Source organism: Humulus lupulus, chromosome 8 (genome assembly GCF_963169125.1).
Source record: "Humulus lupulus chromosome 8, drHumLupu1.1, whole genome shotgun sequence".
Classification (NCBI taxonomy): Eukaryota; Viridiplantae; Streptophyta; class Magnoliopsida; order Rosales; family Cannabaceae; genus Humulus; species Humulus lupulus.
In genome coordinates, this window is record NC_084800.1 from 47,576,490 (window position 1) to 47,590,297 (window position 13,808).

Consider the following 13,808-nt stretch of genomic DNA (forward strand, 5'->3'; position numbering starts at 1 on the left):
ACAAACATTTAATGCCACATAACTTCAATACCATTTATTAAAAATATTTTATTTCTTCGAACAAAAGAAAGTAAGATTTGATATAATATATATATTTTAAAATAAATTAGATTTTACACAAACTCATGATTCTTGTCATGGTATCAAGAGCCAATTCCCTAGCGGGCATTCGATCCACACCGATCCAAAAGAGTGAGCCAAGCCGCACGAGATCCGGATAGTGCGAAAAGACACTTGAGATCCAAAAAAATAAGCGAGCTGACAAAATGGGCCACTTGTGATCAGGTGATTCAAGATTGGTGAGCGAAAAATCGCCACCATCTTGAGGGGGGATATTAGACTATAGTGTCTCACATGGAATATGTGTAAGAATATTGAACTATTAATAAGAACATGTGTAACTCCACTAATCACCAATTGGTTTTTAGATGGAGCCTCATGATTCTTGTCACAAACAACTAATGTAAATGCAATTGTAAGCAAAAATAAAATCACTTGACAACAATAAATTAAGTTCTCTAATGAAATGTTTTATTGGGTTTTCTTAGAGCAAGTTCAACGGAACTGCATAATAGTAAAATGCTGCCAATTTCACACTAAATAGCCACTCAATCAGACTGCATTAATGGTAGGACACTGTAGCAACTATAAAACTTTTTTTTTATATATTAATATATATTATTTATGATATAAATTTATTAATAAAATAATAAATAATATAGATTTTAGTAAAAAAAAATATGTTGCTAAAATTTGACCATTTCAACACCGAATTAGTTTTGTGATTGGAGTAGGCTTTAGGTAGGCTTTTGAAATTTGTTTGTTTGTTTTTTATTAGAAAAAGAGTGTTGTGTTTTGGCATTTTAAAATGTTTAATACTGAGATATCTAACATTATATGAGATATTATCTCATAATTAATTAATTAATAATACTTTATAATATTTATTAGAGTAGATATTAGATTATACTAATAGCTACTTGCCAACTTTGGTGATGGTACAAGCAATTCTAAAAAAAACTAGAAAATTAAAAGAATGATTTTATTTCAAAGAGGGGTCATAGTACTATAGTAGTGTCTAGTTTAGTGTGTGCTTTACTAGCACTGCGCAGAGTCCAAGGAACAGTAGAAGAAATCAGCAAAAACAGAGTGATCCCTTCCTTGCACAATGTCGTTCCTTCACTTTACTTAGTTCACTGTACTCTCTTATTTCTTTTTCTAAACACTGAATAATTGAGCTTTATATATTATTTATGGATTTCTCCCTATTATCAGTTGCCCAAATTTTGCTGTGTTACGCGTCTGTGTTTATACTCAACTCGTGATCGTGAACCTCTTGAACGAGCGGGAATCAAGGAAGCCATTTTATCGGTTGAGCAGATTTTCTCAAGTTTTCTCTTTGTTTCTCTCTAGCTCAATCGGCCATGGATAATGATGATATTGAGCTTCGCGTGGGACTGCCTCTTCCTCGTTCGGTAGAGCAATTGCTTCATAAAATTTGCTCGGAGAAGAACCAGTCCCCGCCGAAGGCCGATGTTCGGCGAAAATTGGTCGTCGCCGGTGAAAAAGAGGCTCTTCGGGTCCTACAAATAATCGACAGAAACCAGGTCAGGAACCTCTCGGCATACATATCTTACATGCTCCGCAATTCTTCTTCACCATCACCACCACCAACACCATCACCACCACCATCACCATTCCCTTCTCCATCTCATTCGCTTTCGTCTTCTCGTTCTCCTCCTCCTCCGAAGAGGGTCTCTGTTTCTTATTCTCCAATTCAAAGAATCTCTTCCTCTTCCACTCCCCCAAGTGAGTGTGAGTCACTGTTTTCTCTTTTGGAATTCCTTTGATTATGCCCAACGATGTCGTTTCATGATGGAACTGGAACAGGTGGCTCCATTCCTTGCTCACTCAGTGCACAGACTGAGACTCCCACAAAAGCCAGAGAAAGGGGACAACGAGAGGCATTGGAAGCTTTGGGGGAACTGGAGTTTAGAAAGCAATTCTTAATCCTAAATTACATTGCCGGGTACTATTATTTTGCTATTTATTTCTTCATGTATGTGGATTATATTTACTATCATTTTTTTGTGCAAGACTATATTTAATATCATTGGTAATTGCTTTTGTTTTCTTTTTTATTTAATTGAAAATAATATATATTATATATGTAAATGCACTTTGTAGAAATGAGCTTCAGGCAGTCATAACTGACGAAGAAATCAGGAGACTTAAAGATGTTGCAATGGTAGAATTTGAAAAACATATATGGAAACGGTTTGGGAGAAATTTTTTGGACCCACAAGACCGTCTAATGGTAAAATATCCTTTCTTGTTCTTTTAAAATGATATTTGTATATAATCTTTTCTTATTCTTTCTGTTGTATAGTCTGCAGAAAGAAGAATTACAAAATTTTCATTTCATTTTCTTCTTCTAGGTTTGCCCTCTCCGTAGGAACTTAGACGCGTTGCATCACCCCTTATCTGAGAATCAAATATTTCAATTGGAATACTCCTCTGTTTCTTTAATTAAAAACGGTTTTCCCCACTTTCAGGGGCGAAAATTTAGTGCAGCTATTGTTTATCTCTTCTTACAAAGTCATAATTACTTTGTTCAGTTATGTTATCCTCATTTTCATTTGGTGTCAACAGTATCATGATTGGGATTCTAGAAGAACACACCTATACTACTGTCATGTTTCTCCGGAAGGGAGTTATAGATTCAAGGTTGGTTCTTTCTGCAGCTACTGGAAATAATTGCAGTTGCACACATGATGATTAATGTTTGTAGTTTTTGATTTTACGTTTACTTATTAAAATCACTTTGGTTTGAACTAAAGAAAACTTTCGTCTTCGTTATTTGGAAGCCTCTGTCCCGCATCTTGATTTGTATTTTGGGAACAACCTCCACAATCCTTATAATGAACAACAACTCTCCACCTTACTTTGAAAGTAGTATCTCTTGTTTAAGCTGCTATTTTTTTTTATTGGGTAGCATGCAAAAGGAGCCACGCCAATGCACATCAGAAATGAGTTTTTATTGTCAATTACCTTTTGTCGTAGTTAAAAGTGCAAATTTTTCTTTAAACAATGACTTTGTTTGAGCTATTTGTATTATTTCTAGAGCAATGGAACCATATGTCGTTATCATTTGTGAAATTCATATATATTAGCATCATGAAAGAGGACTTCATGCAGTACTTCATAATAAATATTATGCACTAATATTCTAAGTGGTAATTTTCTTCTTTAACTTAATATTGTCAAATTCTTGATGCTATTTCATTTGTCACTTAAGGAACATATTACATTGAATAGCCATTTGCATTGGTTTTCTAATTCAGGGCCCTTACCTAAACAATACAAGAACTCACTTACAGAAGGTTCTAGGGGATGACAATGTTTTGATGGTTAAGTTTGCCGAAGAGTCTACTTCACATGATCCGAACTATCCTGGCTTTACAAATTTATGCAAAGAAGGGATTTTAGTTGGTTTACGTCTGTACTGCTATTACGGTGAACCCTCTTTGAACTGTGTTATGAATGATTTATATTTTTCAGTTTAATCTTATACTTAAGTGATATAGCATGTCATCATAGTCTAAAACTCAAACATGGGTCTTTCTGTTTGCTATTAATTTTTATTTTTACATGAAGCTACCTTGGAAGGAAACATTTTTTAGACAGAGTCCTCTCTCTCTCTCTCTCTCTCTCTCTCTCTCTCTCTTCCTTTGTCTGCATGAATTTTTTTTAACTTACCTCTACTTGTCATATTAATGAATTTAGCTTTTAGTTTTGATAGTGGCCATATTCTTTCCACTTATGTATTGCTTTCCATAGACCCAAATGGTATACACACGTTATTGAGCTTATGTTGGATTTTTGAGGATATGTTGGAAAAACACTTGGTTTAGTGCTGTTTAATTTATTCCGTTTCTTTCTTCTTATTCTGAGTTTGTATTTTATGTTTTTCTGTTTTTGAGCATACCTTGTCATTTCCTTTTGTGTACTTCTTGCTTTGTTCGTTGGCAACGTTTTGTTCACTATTGAAACAGAAAGCAATTACACTTATTTGCATCATTAGTGGCACTTTAATAATTACTCTCAATCTCTCATGCTCAAAGTTTTCCTGTTCTTTGATAGACTTTTCTTAGCAAGAATCTAACTTTCAATCTCACAACACCAATTGCTGAAATCCCTTAAAGAAATCTTTATTGAAATGATAACAGCAGTTCAAATTTACAAGCTTTTGAGAGGCTTGTACTCTCCTATTCCAACCTTTCAAGAGGATTGGGCTCTCCACAATGAGTCTAAACTCTTTTAATTTTCTGCACACCCAACTCTCCAGTCCCATGACCCTTAAATACTTTTCTATAGCCATATCAAAGACTACCCGCAACCTATTATTACATGACAACTCAGCAATCTTACCAACATTACTGAATACAAAAGTAACAATTAAAACCATCAACCAACTAGTCTTCTTAGGCTTTCTCCTACAAACAGCACTGGTCGCTTATCATTCTTTGACTGTATATATATATATATATATATATATTGAGATTCCTAGCAATGTTGACAATCTTTCTTGTCCATCTGTATGTAAAATGGGTCAGTTTTTAAAGATGGAGGTAAGGAAGAGAAGAAGAAAAGTCCAACTTCATCCCCTGTAAAGTGTTTTTTCATTCGCACTCACTCCAATGCGCACATTGATCAGAATGCATCTTATATCTTGTCCGATGGAAGTTATAGAACAATGTTCGATAGAAGACTTCTGTTTATGCATGCACATACAGTATCCAATGTGGCCAAATTTATGGCTAGGTATATTTCAATGTATACAGTTTGTTGCAGAAAGTTTTTTTATGCAGTTTATATTGACCAACTAATAGCACTGTTGTAAATCAGGTTTTCACTGATTTTATCCAAGACACATAGCTTGGATATTGATCTATCCCAAGTTCAAGTTGATATAATTAAAGATATACCCTGCCAGGTATAGCAGTCCATAATTAGTCTTTGAAATTTGTATTGGTGCTTAGCTACGGCTTATATTTCTACTAAATAGTTTCTCTTTATAAATTGCAGAATGAATTTGGTGATCTTATCTATAGAGATGGAGAACCTCTTATACACACAGATGGCTCTGGGTACATTTCTGAGGATTTAGCTTTGTTGTGTCCAAAGAATGTACATAAAGGACAATATATCAACGATAAGTTTTCTGAGGTTTTTTCATATAACTCGTGATACTATTTCATTTCATTTTATCTGTTAAATTGCATGTGGAAGTAAATTTGTAGACAATGGCAATCGTTTTGACCAAATTATATGTTTCTATAGTTTGTATTTAAAATATAAAACTCATCACTTTATAACAATACTATTTGGAAGTAGGTGTTCAACATTCTGTAATACCTTGAATGGTGTAGTATAATTTCATAAGATTATACAAATGGAGAAAATTTATGGTTGATAAATTTATGGAGAAGAGCCCAATGCGAAAAAAAGCATGTTGGGTCTTTGATAAGGTTAGAGAACCTAAATTTATGGTTGGGAAATGTTTATTTTCTTTTCCCTTGACTTTCTTGATCTCAAATACTCACCAGGTTGGTGATAGCCAAGGAGGTGATAAGTTTAGGAAACCTTCATTTATTAGCAAACCGTAGGTCTCTTCCACAAATTTATTTAAAGAACTAGAAAAATGTGATTTGAAGTAGTTATAGTCTTATATTGAAGGGTCCGTGCAGATTTTTTTAATATTTTAAAGTAGATATTTTAGAGTTTTATTTATGAAACTATAGCAACCAAATTGGCATGCATCAATTGCGACAAAAAAGACGCGCATCAATAACCAGTTTAGTCTCTGGAAGACTGTTTAGTATGTGCTTGCAGTGCTACCTAATCAAGGAACTGCTTAATTTGCAACTCACTGTTGATTTAATAGCCTTTGCCATCCACATACAAAATTTTCAACGTGACTTACTCTTATCTTATGCTATCAGATAATCCAAAATCATGATGGGCTTGATGACAAAGTGGAGAATGGTGCAAAAGTAGAACGGCAAGGATCTGGAACAGAGGAACCTGTATGTGCTTAAAATTATGACCATTGTCTCTCTCTCTAATCCAACTAAGTTTCTTATATCTTTACTAATATGACTGTTGAGGCATTTTAGTCCTTTCTTCTGCTAAATTAGCTCAATTCTTTCACTTTTTGTTTTTCTTTTCCCTCTCTGTAGCCTATGTTGATACAGTTCCGTATGTTTTACAATGGCTATGCAGTTAAAGGAACCTTCCTTGTGAACAAGAAGGTATGTTTTTTTTCCCCTTCATGGAATTAATGTTAAAGTTGAAAACGGCCAATTTTCATAACCATGTGGGGGGTGTTAATTATATTTTGATACCATAAACTTATTGTTTGACTTATTTATTATCCAATGTTTCTTTATTTTTTTTGGGCAATTATCACGATTGTCCGCCAAATTTAAAACTAGTGACAAATTGGTGCTATTTTGAAGTTAAACACAAATTGTGAACACTGGTGTACCAAAATACCCTTCTAAACTTAAATACATATTTTAACAATTAAAATTACAAAAAAAAAAAAAAAAAACTCAAAATTGAATGAGAAGATTAAAAAAAACTTGGATTTTTAATCTATTCAATCCATCATTAGTTTTAATTTAGTTTCAAAATTAACAGTCAAAAGAGGAGTTTGACTTAGAGAGTATAAATTTGATACACATTTTAATAATAACCAAAGTGCAAAGTGTAAATTGGACAATCACAATAGGTCAAACTAAAAATTATAAAAATATTAACTCATTATTCTTCTCTAGTGCTGAATGTTGGTTTTATGCTTTTATAAAGAATATTGTTAACGGGCATCAATAGTGCCCAACACTCTTTGACATAACATACTGTTATTGTTGCAATTTATTATTAGGTCCTACGTGGGACCCGATACTAAATTGCACTAATTAATATGAAGGTGTTGTTGGGCACCATGATGTCCTATTGCAATGCTCTTTTATAAATACTGGCTTTATATGTCTGTGGGATTTTATATTCAGTCTGAATAAATGGTCGAATCTAGTTGGCGGATGTTTCTCTTAGAGATTTCAAGCTTCAAACATTTCTCCTTTGTCTAGTTCAGGTTGAGGTGACACTTGGTATCGTGATTCACTTAGAGTTATTAACATTTATTTACATGTTTAAGTTTCAAAATGCAAAATGTGCAATTTATTATTTATTTTTGGGGTATGAGTTTTCTCTACATGATCTCATTCTATCTGATGTAAATTTATTGTTCCTTTAATGTAAAATAATAATTAAAAATTTGTAGCTTCAAGACAAAACAATTCAGATTCGAGAGTCAATGGTTAAAGTTAAGCCGGATCCAGATATTTTGAATATTAAGACAGTGAATTCATTGGAAGTAGTTGGAACAAGGTATGTCCAACATTACCTTTTATGTTTGCATTTAGTGAATTTGGTACGCTCTTCTTTTTGTGTCAAGTAAAATTTTCTTTATCAATTCATGTTCTGGTGTTATATCAGGTCATAACTTTTGTCATATTGCTCCATTCCCTTTTGGGAAAAGAAAAGGAAGTATCATTGAGTTCCAAATAGAGTAAAACAATGAACCGTGTTTATACTAAAAGATCTTGTTGATTTTCTACTCTTTTTTTAGCTACTTCTACATTTTCTTTGAAACAACACGAGACAAATCAAGACGACTTCATTCGTTCTAACAAAGTTAGGTGGTTCATCAATGTTCGGTACTAGAAGGTTCTTTAGCAATTGAAATTGTGTTTTCATTGTGAAAACCTAATCAGAGACTCAGTTATCTTACCTTTGAACTAGTTAACTCTGCCTTATATATCAATCTCACGAAATAATCACAAACCATCAAAGCAACAAAAGTAAAAGGGAAATTTTATGTTATATGCATGATAACTTAGTGAAATTTTTTAATAATTTAACATAAGTTATTATCCTATACATATGACAATTTCAATTTTTTAGACAAAAATACCCCTAACATTCAAACACCCATTTTCTTTCTCAATTCAAATTCACTTTCTCTAACATATCTCATTCTCTCACTTTCTCACTCTCTCTCTCATTCTAATCTTGTAGATTTCCAAAAAATACCAAAATTTAAAAAAAAAATCATTTAAAATAGATATTTGAGTGAAAAAATATGAACTTCCAAAGTTTTCGTCAAATTTTAGTATAGAGCATCGATTTTGCATCGAAAAAGCATCGCTTTGGCCAAAAATCAAGTTTTCATGATTGCATCGCAACAGCATAAAAATACCATTGATTTTGCATCGAAACATCATCGATGTACCATCGATTTTGTATCGAAAAAACATCGTTTTGGCCAAAAAATAAATTTTTATGATTGCATAGAAGGAGCATCGAAACACTACCGATTTTGCATCGAAAAAGCATCGTTTTGGCAAAAAATCAAGTTTTCATGATTGCATCGTAACAGCATCGATGCACCATCGATTTTACATCGAAAAACTAGTTTTCATGTTTGCATCGCAAAAACATCAAAACACCATCGTTTTGTATCGAAAAAACATTGATTTTGCCAAAAATAAGTTTCATGATTGCATCACAAGAGCATCGAAATTACATCGATTTTACATCGAAAAGGCATCGTTTTGATGCAATTTAGATGCTTTTTTATAGTGTTTCGATGCAAAATCGATGGTGTTTCGATGCTCTTGTGATGCAATCATAAAAACTTGTTTTTTGGTCAAAACGATAACTTTTCGATGCAAAATCATTAGTGTTTCGATGCCAAATCGATGGTATTTCGATGTCAAATCGATGGTGCATTGATGATGTTTCGATGCAATCATGAAAACTTGATTTTTGTCCAAAACGATATTTTTTTGATGCAATTTCGATGCTCTGCACTGAAATTTGACGAAAACTTTGGAGGTTCATATTTTTTCACTCAAATGTTGGTTTCAGATTATTTTTTTTTAGTTTTGATATTTTTTTCGAGATCTACAAGATTAGAATGTTAGAGAGAGTGAGAGTATAAGAGATGTTAGAGAGAGAAAGTTTGGATTGAGAGAGAAAATGAGTGTTTGAATGTTAGGGGTATTTTTGTCTAAAAAATTGAAATTGTTATATATTTGAGATAGTAATTTATGTTGGCATATTAAAAAATTTCACTAAGTTATTATGCATATAACATGAAATTTCCTAAGTAAAATTGCTTCATTTTGCTGGAAAAAATAGACAAATTGCTTTTGCTCTATCTTTTTTTTTTGGGTCTCAAATAAGAATATATTATGGTTTGTTTTCCGTGGAAATGATAAATCAGATGCAAATGAAATCTATAACTTTTGGAGGTTTATATTTTTTCACTCAAATGTCGGTTTCAGATTTTTTTTTTTAGTTTTGATATCTTTTCGAGATCTACAAGATTAGAATGTTAGAGAGAGTGAGAGAATAAGAAATGTTAGAGAGAGAAAGTTTGGATTGAGAGAGAAAATTGATGTTTGAATATTAGGGGTATTTTTGTCTAAAAATTTGAAATTGTCATATATTTGAGATAATAACTTATGTTGGCATATTAAAAAATTTCACTAAGTTATTATGCATATAACATGAAATTTCCCAAGTAAAATTGCTTCATTTTACAGGAAACAATAGACAAATTGCTTTTGCTCTATCTTTTTTTTTTGGGTCTCAAATTAGAATATATTATGGTTTGTTTTCAGTGGAAATGATAAATCAGATGCAAGTGAAATCTATAACTTTTTAAATTGTTGTCCAGCAATCCGCCCAATAAAACTTACACATCAAGAAATTTAATTGCACTTCTAAGCTACGGAGGGGTGCCACACAAATATTTCGAGGAATTACTTGAGAATGCATTGAGAGAAGCTTATGGTGCTTTCAGCAGTAAGCGCACTGCACTTAAAGGTGATTTCAGCCATATTGCTTTAATTTTCTTTTAGTCCAATGCTTGGACTGTATCCATACATAGTAATCTATTTATTTTTTAAAATTTATTTGCATATTGGCAGTTGGTATTATTTATGGGAACATGGATAGTGATTTTACAATTGCAAGAATGATCTTGTCTGGTATTCCTCTTGAAGAGCCCTACTTGCAATATCGTCTTTCTGTACTAATGAAGGAAGAAAAGAAGAGCCTAAAAGGGGGAAAGCTTTACATACCTGAGTGCTATTATTTAATGGGAACAGCTGACCCCACTGGAAAACTTGAAAGTGACGAAGTTTGTATTGTCCTGTATGTACTAGTATTGGCTTATATTTCCCTCCCAGTATGAATATGTACAAACATATTCTTAATTATTAAAACTGTGTTGTACAGATCATTAATGTTTCCTTATCAGTGAAGCACCTTTTTTTTTTTCCTTTCTGCACTATGATATTTTCAGTCACAACGGACAAATTTCTGGAAAGGTGTTGGTGTACCGAAATCCAGGTATACACTTTGGTGACATTCATGTTCTAAAGGCCACCTATATAGAAGAACTGGAATCTTTTGTCGGAAATGCCAAGTATGCTATATTCTTCTCCACAAAAGGTCCAAGGTCAGTAGCTGATGAGATTGCTGGGGGAGATTTTGATGGAGACATGTACTGGGTCTCAAGAAACCCTGAGGTTTGGCATTTACCTTTTTTTATTTTTTTTTATTTTATATGCGGGTCTAGGTTGACCATTTTAACTTGTTTTATTTTCTTTTTTCGTAAATGACATATCTTGAACAATAAATTCTTTCCTTTACAATAATTTTTTCCAGTTTTCTTCAATTCTTAGTTTGCCTATTTGATGAGCTTAGAAGAGTTTTGAGTTCATTTTTTTCTCCATGTTGTATTATAAAGAATGGATGGTGACATCAAATTTTGAAGTTCTTTAACTTTTACCTTTGAATAATTCTGAATGACACTATTGCGAACAGTACTACCTATTTTTAATTGAGTTGTTCTGGTGTGTCTATGTTAGTCTCTTGTACCATATGGATTAGCAATTCATGAATATGGGATGAGAATATAAATGCATGGTGTGCTTGTTTGCTTTGGCATTTGATACTTAAAAAGTTTTATAGCATAAAATGGATGTGGAATTATTTTGAATGACATATTTTGCATAAGCGCCCGTTCTGCTTAGGCGTCTTCAATAGCTCGAGTCATTGTTGATGTGGTATCTTCAGCTATTGAAATTGTTCATTTTAGATTTAAGCACATGTATTAAAACGCCAAAACTTTATGCATACTGTACTACTTTCATAGGTAATTTAATATTGTTAAGGCTGTTCTTACCAATTAATTCTTATTAATTCAGTTATTGAAATATTTCAAGCCAAGTGAACCTTGGGTTCCAATTCCCTCGACAAAGAAGGTTGTGAGTAAACCTATTCCATCTTCGCCTGAAGATTTGGAATACGAGTCTATTAAACATTTCCTCCAAATTAGGTTTAATCCAAGGTATGCTGTTGATTAGTTGGTTACCATAATTTTGGTGTGATATGATTCATGTGAAGTTAATGCACTATGCACTGCAGTTTTGAAGTATTTTATGTCTAATATTTGCTTAACAACGGACATGGATGGACGCAGTTTAAAATATTAAATTGAATCTAACGTTTTTTCTTCACATTAGTAATGTCGGATACTTTCTACTCCTAGACAAGGTGATTTAAGGGATAAATTTCTAAATTTTATCAATGGAATCTCAGTCATGGACCTTGTTGTAATTTTTAACATTTCATTATGTTAGGAGAGTTGGGATGTTTATTTCTAAATGTTTTTAGCAAAAAGAAATTGTTCTTTTCTTCTTTCTTTTCAGTAATGCCATGAGTGAGGCAGCCGATAGCTGGTTGGCCTTAATGGACAGGTATTTGATTCTCGGGAATGATTGTGTTGAGGAGAAAAATCTTGTCAGAAAGAACATCGTCAAGTTAATCAACATTTACTACGATGCTTTGGATGCTGCAAAGAATGGGATAAAGGTTAGTTCTGGTTGTACATTTTTTTCATTTGAAATAACTTTAGATAGGCTCATTAATCACTAGGGTGTTTTTTATTATCTTTCTACTAATATCTCATACATTAATTCATAGATGCCTGTATATGTACATACATTCATTTGTATTCAGGCTAATTAATTTCAAGAATGCCTTTTAAGCAAGGAGACTTGCAAAATATGTCTAAGTTTATGCAGTTCATGAAATTTCTCTAAGGTTTACATTTTTCTATCCTGTATTGAATTGGATTAATTATGTTTTTCTTTGTCATAAAATTCATGGCAGAAATAGAATAGTCGAGCTTTTGCTGTCTCTCCTCAAACAAAGGAATGATCAAGTTATGAGACTAATCAATAGGCACATATCATGTGGTGCATTGGTCTACTTTCAAAATTATGTTTTTTTATTTTTTATTCAATGGCATTTCTCGGTTTATTTCTACTATCCTTGATCTTTAAAAATATCTTGCCAGTTTGTGTCTCCTATTATTTTTATCCCACACTGATTTTATTTTTTTGTTGCAACAGGTTGTAGTTCCCAGAGAGTTAAAGCCGAAAAAACTTCCTCATTATATGGAAAGGCAAGATTTTTATGAATCCAAGTCCATTTTGGGATTGATCTATGATAGGGTGAATTCATATAAAGAAGAGGATTATTCAAACACAGGTGAAGATTTGCTAAATAAACATTGCATCTCTCTGTCATCATATATTTTCATTGCAGTCATTCTTATAATTCTTTATTTAGTGTTCCAAAATATTCACCGGGAAGCTTGCATAAATAGTAATTTTGAACTTTATACGTTCCATTGTCCTACAAAACTAAAACGGAGTTTTAACAAACATGGTATTCTTCAATGCCAGAGGTCTGGAAGCTTCCATGTTTCGATGTCGATATCATCTCTGAAGACAGCTTGAAGAAATGGAAGGAGCTCTACAATATGTACAGGGAAGAGATGTGTGATGCCTTGAATAACAAGGATAACGAAGTGAAAAACAATGCTGCTGATGAGGTCAAGATGAAGTATAAGAAGGTAAGAGTTAAGACTTCTTTAACCACTGAAATGAACAAACAAAAAACTGCCTTTTGTTTCGTTTCCTGCTCTTCTATTGAATTGTATTGTGTTGTATTGTAGCTCCTATATGGAGCTGAGGACTTGGAGGAGAGCCCAAGGAATATGGAGGAGATATATAACGAGGCCATTGCCATATACCATTTGAGTTATGACTATGCCATGAGTGGTCGTGGTAGTGTCAAGAATTGTTCATTCGCGTGGAACGTTGCGGGTTCAGCACTCTTCAAGTTTCACGCAATCAAAAAAATTGGTGAGAAAGCCTTTTTCTGTGTTCCTTCTGTTTTAAAAGAGGTGCTCTAAGTAAATAAATATGCCTAACATAATTCCACTTTTTATGGTGTAATACGCTAACTTTATGATTAGGGATAGGGATAGATGCAGGTCATTAGATATGTATTGTACAGTACTTATGAGCACATTAATTATACTCTAAATTAATGAATATCATGGTAAACTTTGTATTTCTATTAAATCTAAGTTTCAATTCAATGCTAGTCACCCTGTTTTTTTAGTTCATTTTAGAATTGAATCAAAGTAATAACAAACTATGAATTTTGACAAAGTTTAATTTCTAAAATTTTATTTGGGAACAAAATAAAAAGAAAAGAAATAAAAAATAAAGAAGCTAAAAGCACTCTCTCTCTCTCTTTATCTTTTTTATAATTTTTTATCTTAATATTTAATATTTGATAAAAAAAATCAT

The 13,808-nt window shown here is 32.6% G+C and overlaps 1 protein-coding gene across 3 annotated transcripts; it reads left to right on the forward strand.

Annotated features, from left to right (window-relative positions):
* The first annotated feature begins 1,085 nt into the window (after positions 1-1,085).
* Positions 1,086-13,599, forward strand: LOC133797101 (probable RNA-dependent RNA polymerase 5). Of its 3 annotated transcripts, none has more exons than XM_062234897.1 (19): positions 1,093-1,815; positions 1,891-2,029; positions 2,188-2,317; positions 2,653-2,727; positions 3,345-3,516; positions 4,617-4,824; positions 4,909-4,996; positions 5,089-5,229; positions 6,006-6,089; positions 6,243-6,314; positions 7,349-7,455; positions 9,812-9,960; positions 10,065-10,290; positions 10,442-10,667; positions 11,349-11,491; positions 11,853-12,015; positions 12,558-12,696; positions 12,894-13,063; positions 13,166-13,599. In XM_062234897.1, the coding sequence occupies exons 1-19, from the start codon at positions 1,425-1,427 to the stop codon at positions 13,403-13,405; spliced, it is 3,063 nt and encodes a 1,020-aa protein (XP_062090881.1). In that variant the 5' UTR covers positions 1,093-1,424; the 3' UTR covers positions 13,406-13,599. The 3 variants fall into 3 exon arrangements, with proteins under 3 accessions (XP_062090883.1, XP_062090881.1, XP_062090882.1); XM_062234898.1 differs by having other exon boundaries at positions 1,093-1,809; XM_062234899.1 differs by lacking the exons at positions 12,558-12,696; positions 12,894-13,063; positions 13,166-13,599 and adding an exon at positions 12,316-12,367 and having other exon boundaries at positions 1,086-1,815.
* Positions 13,600-13,808: the final 209 nt, after the last annotated feature.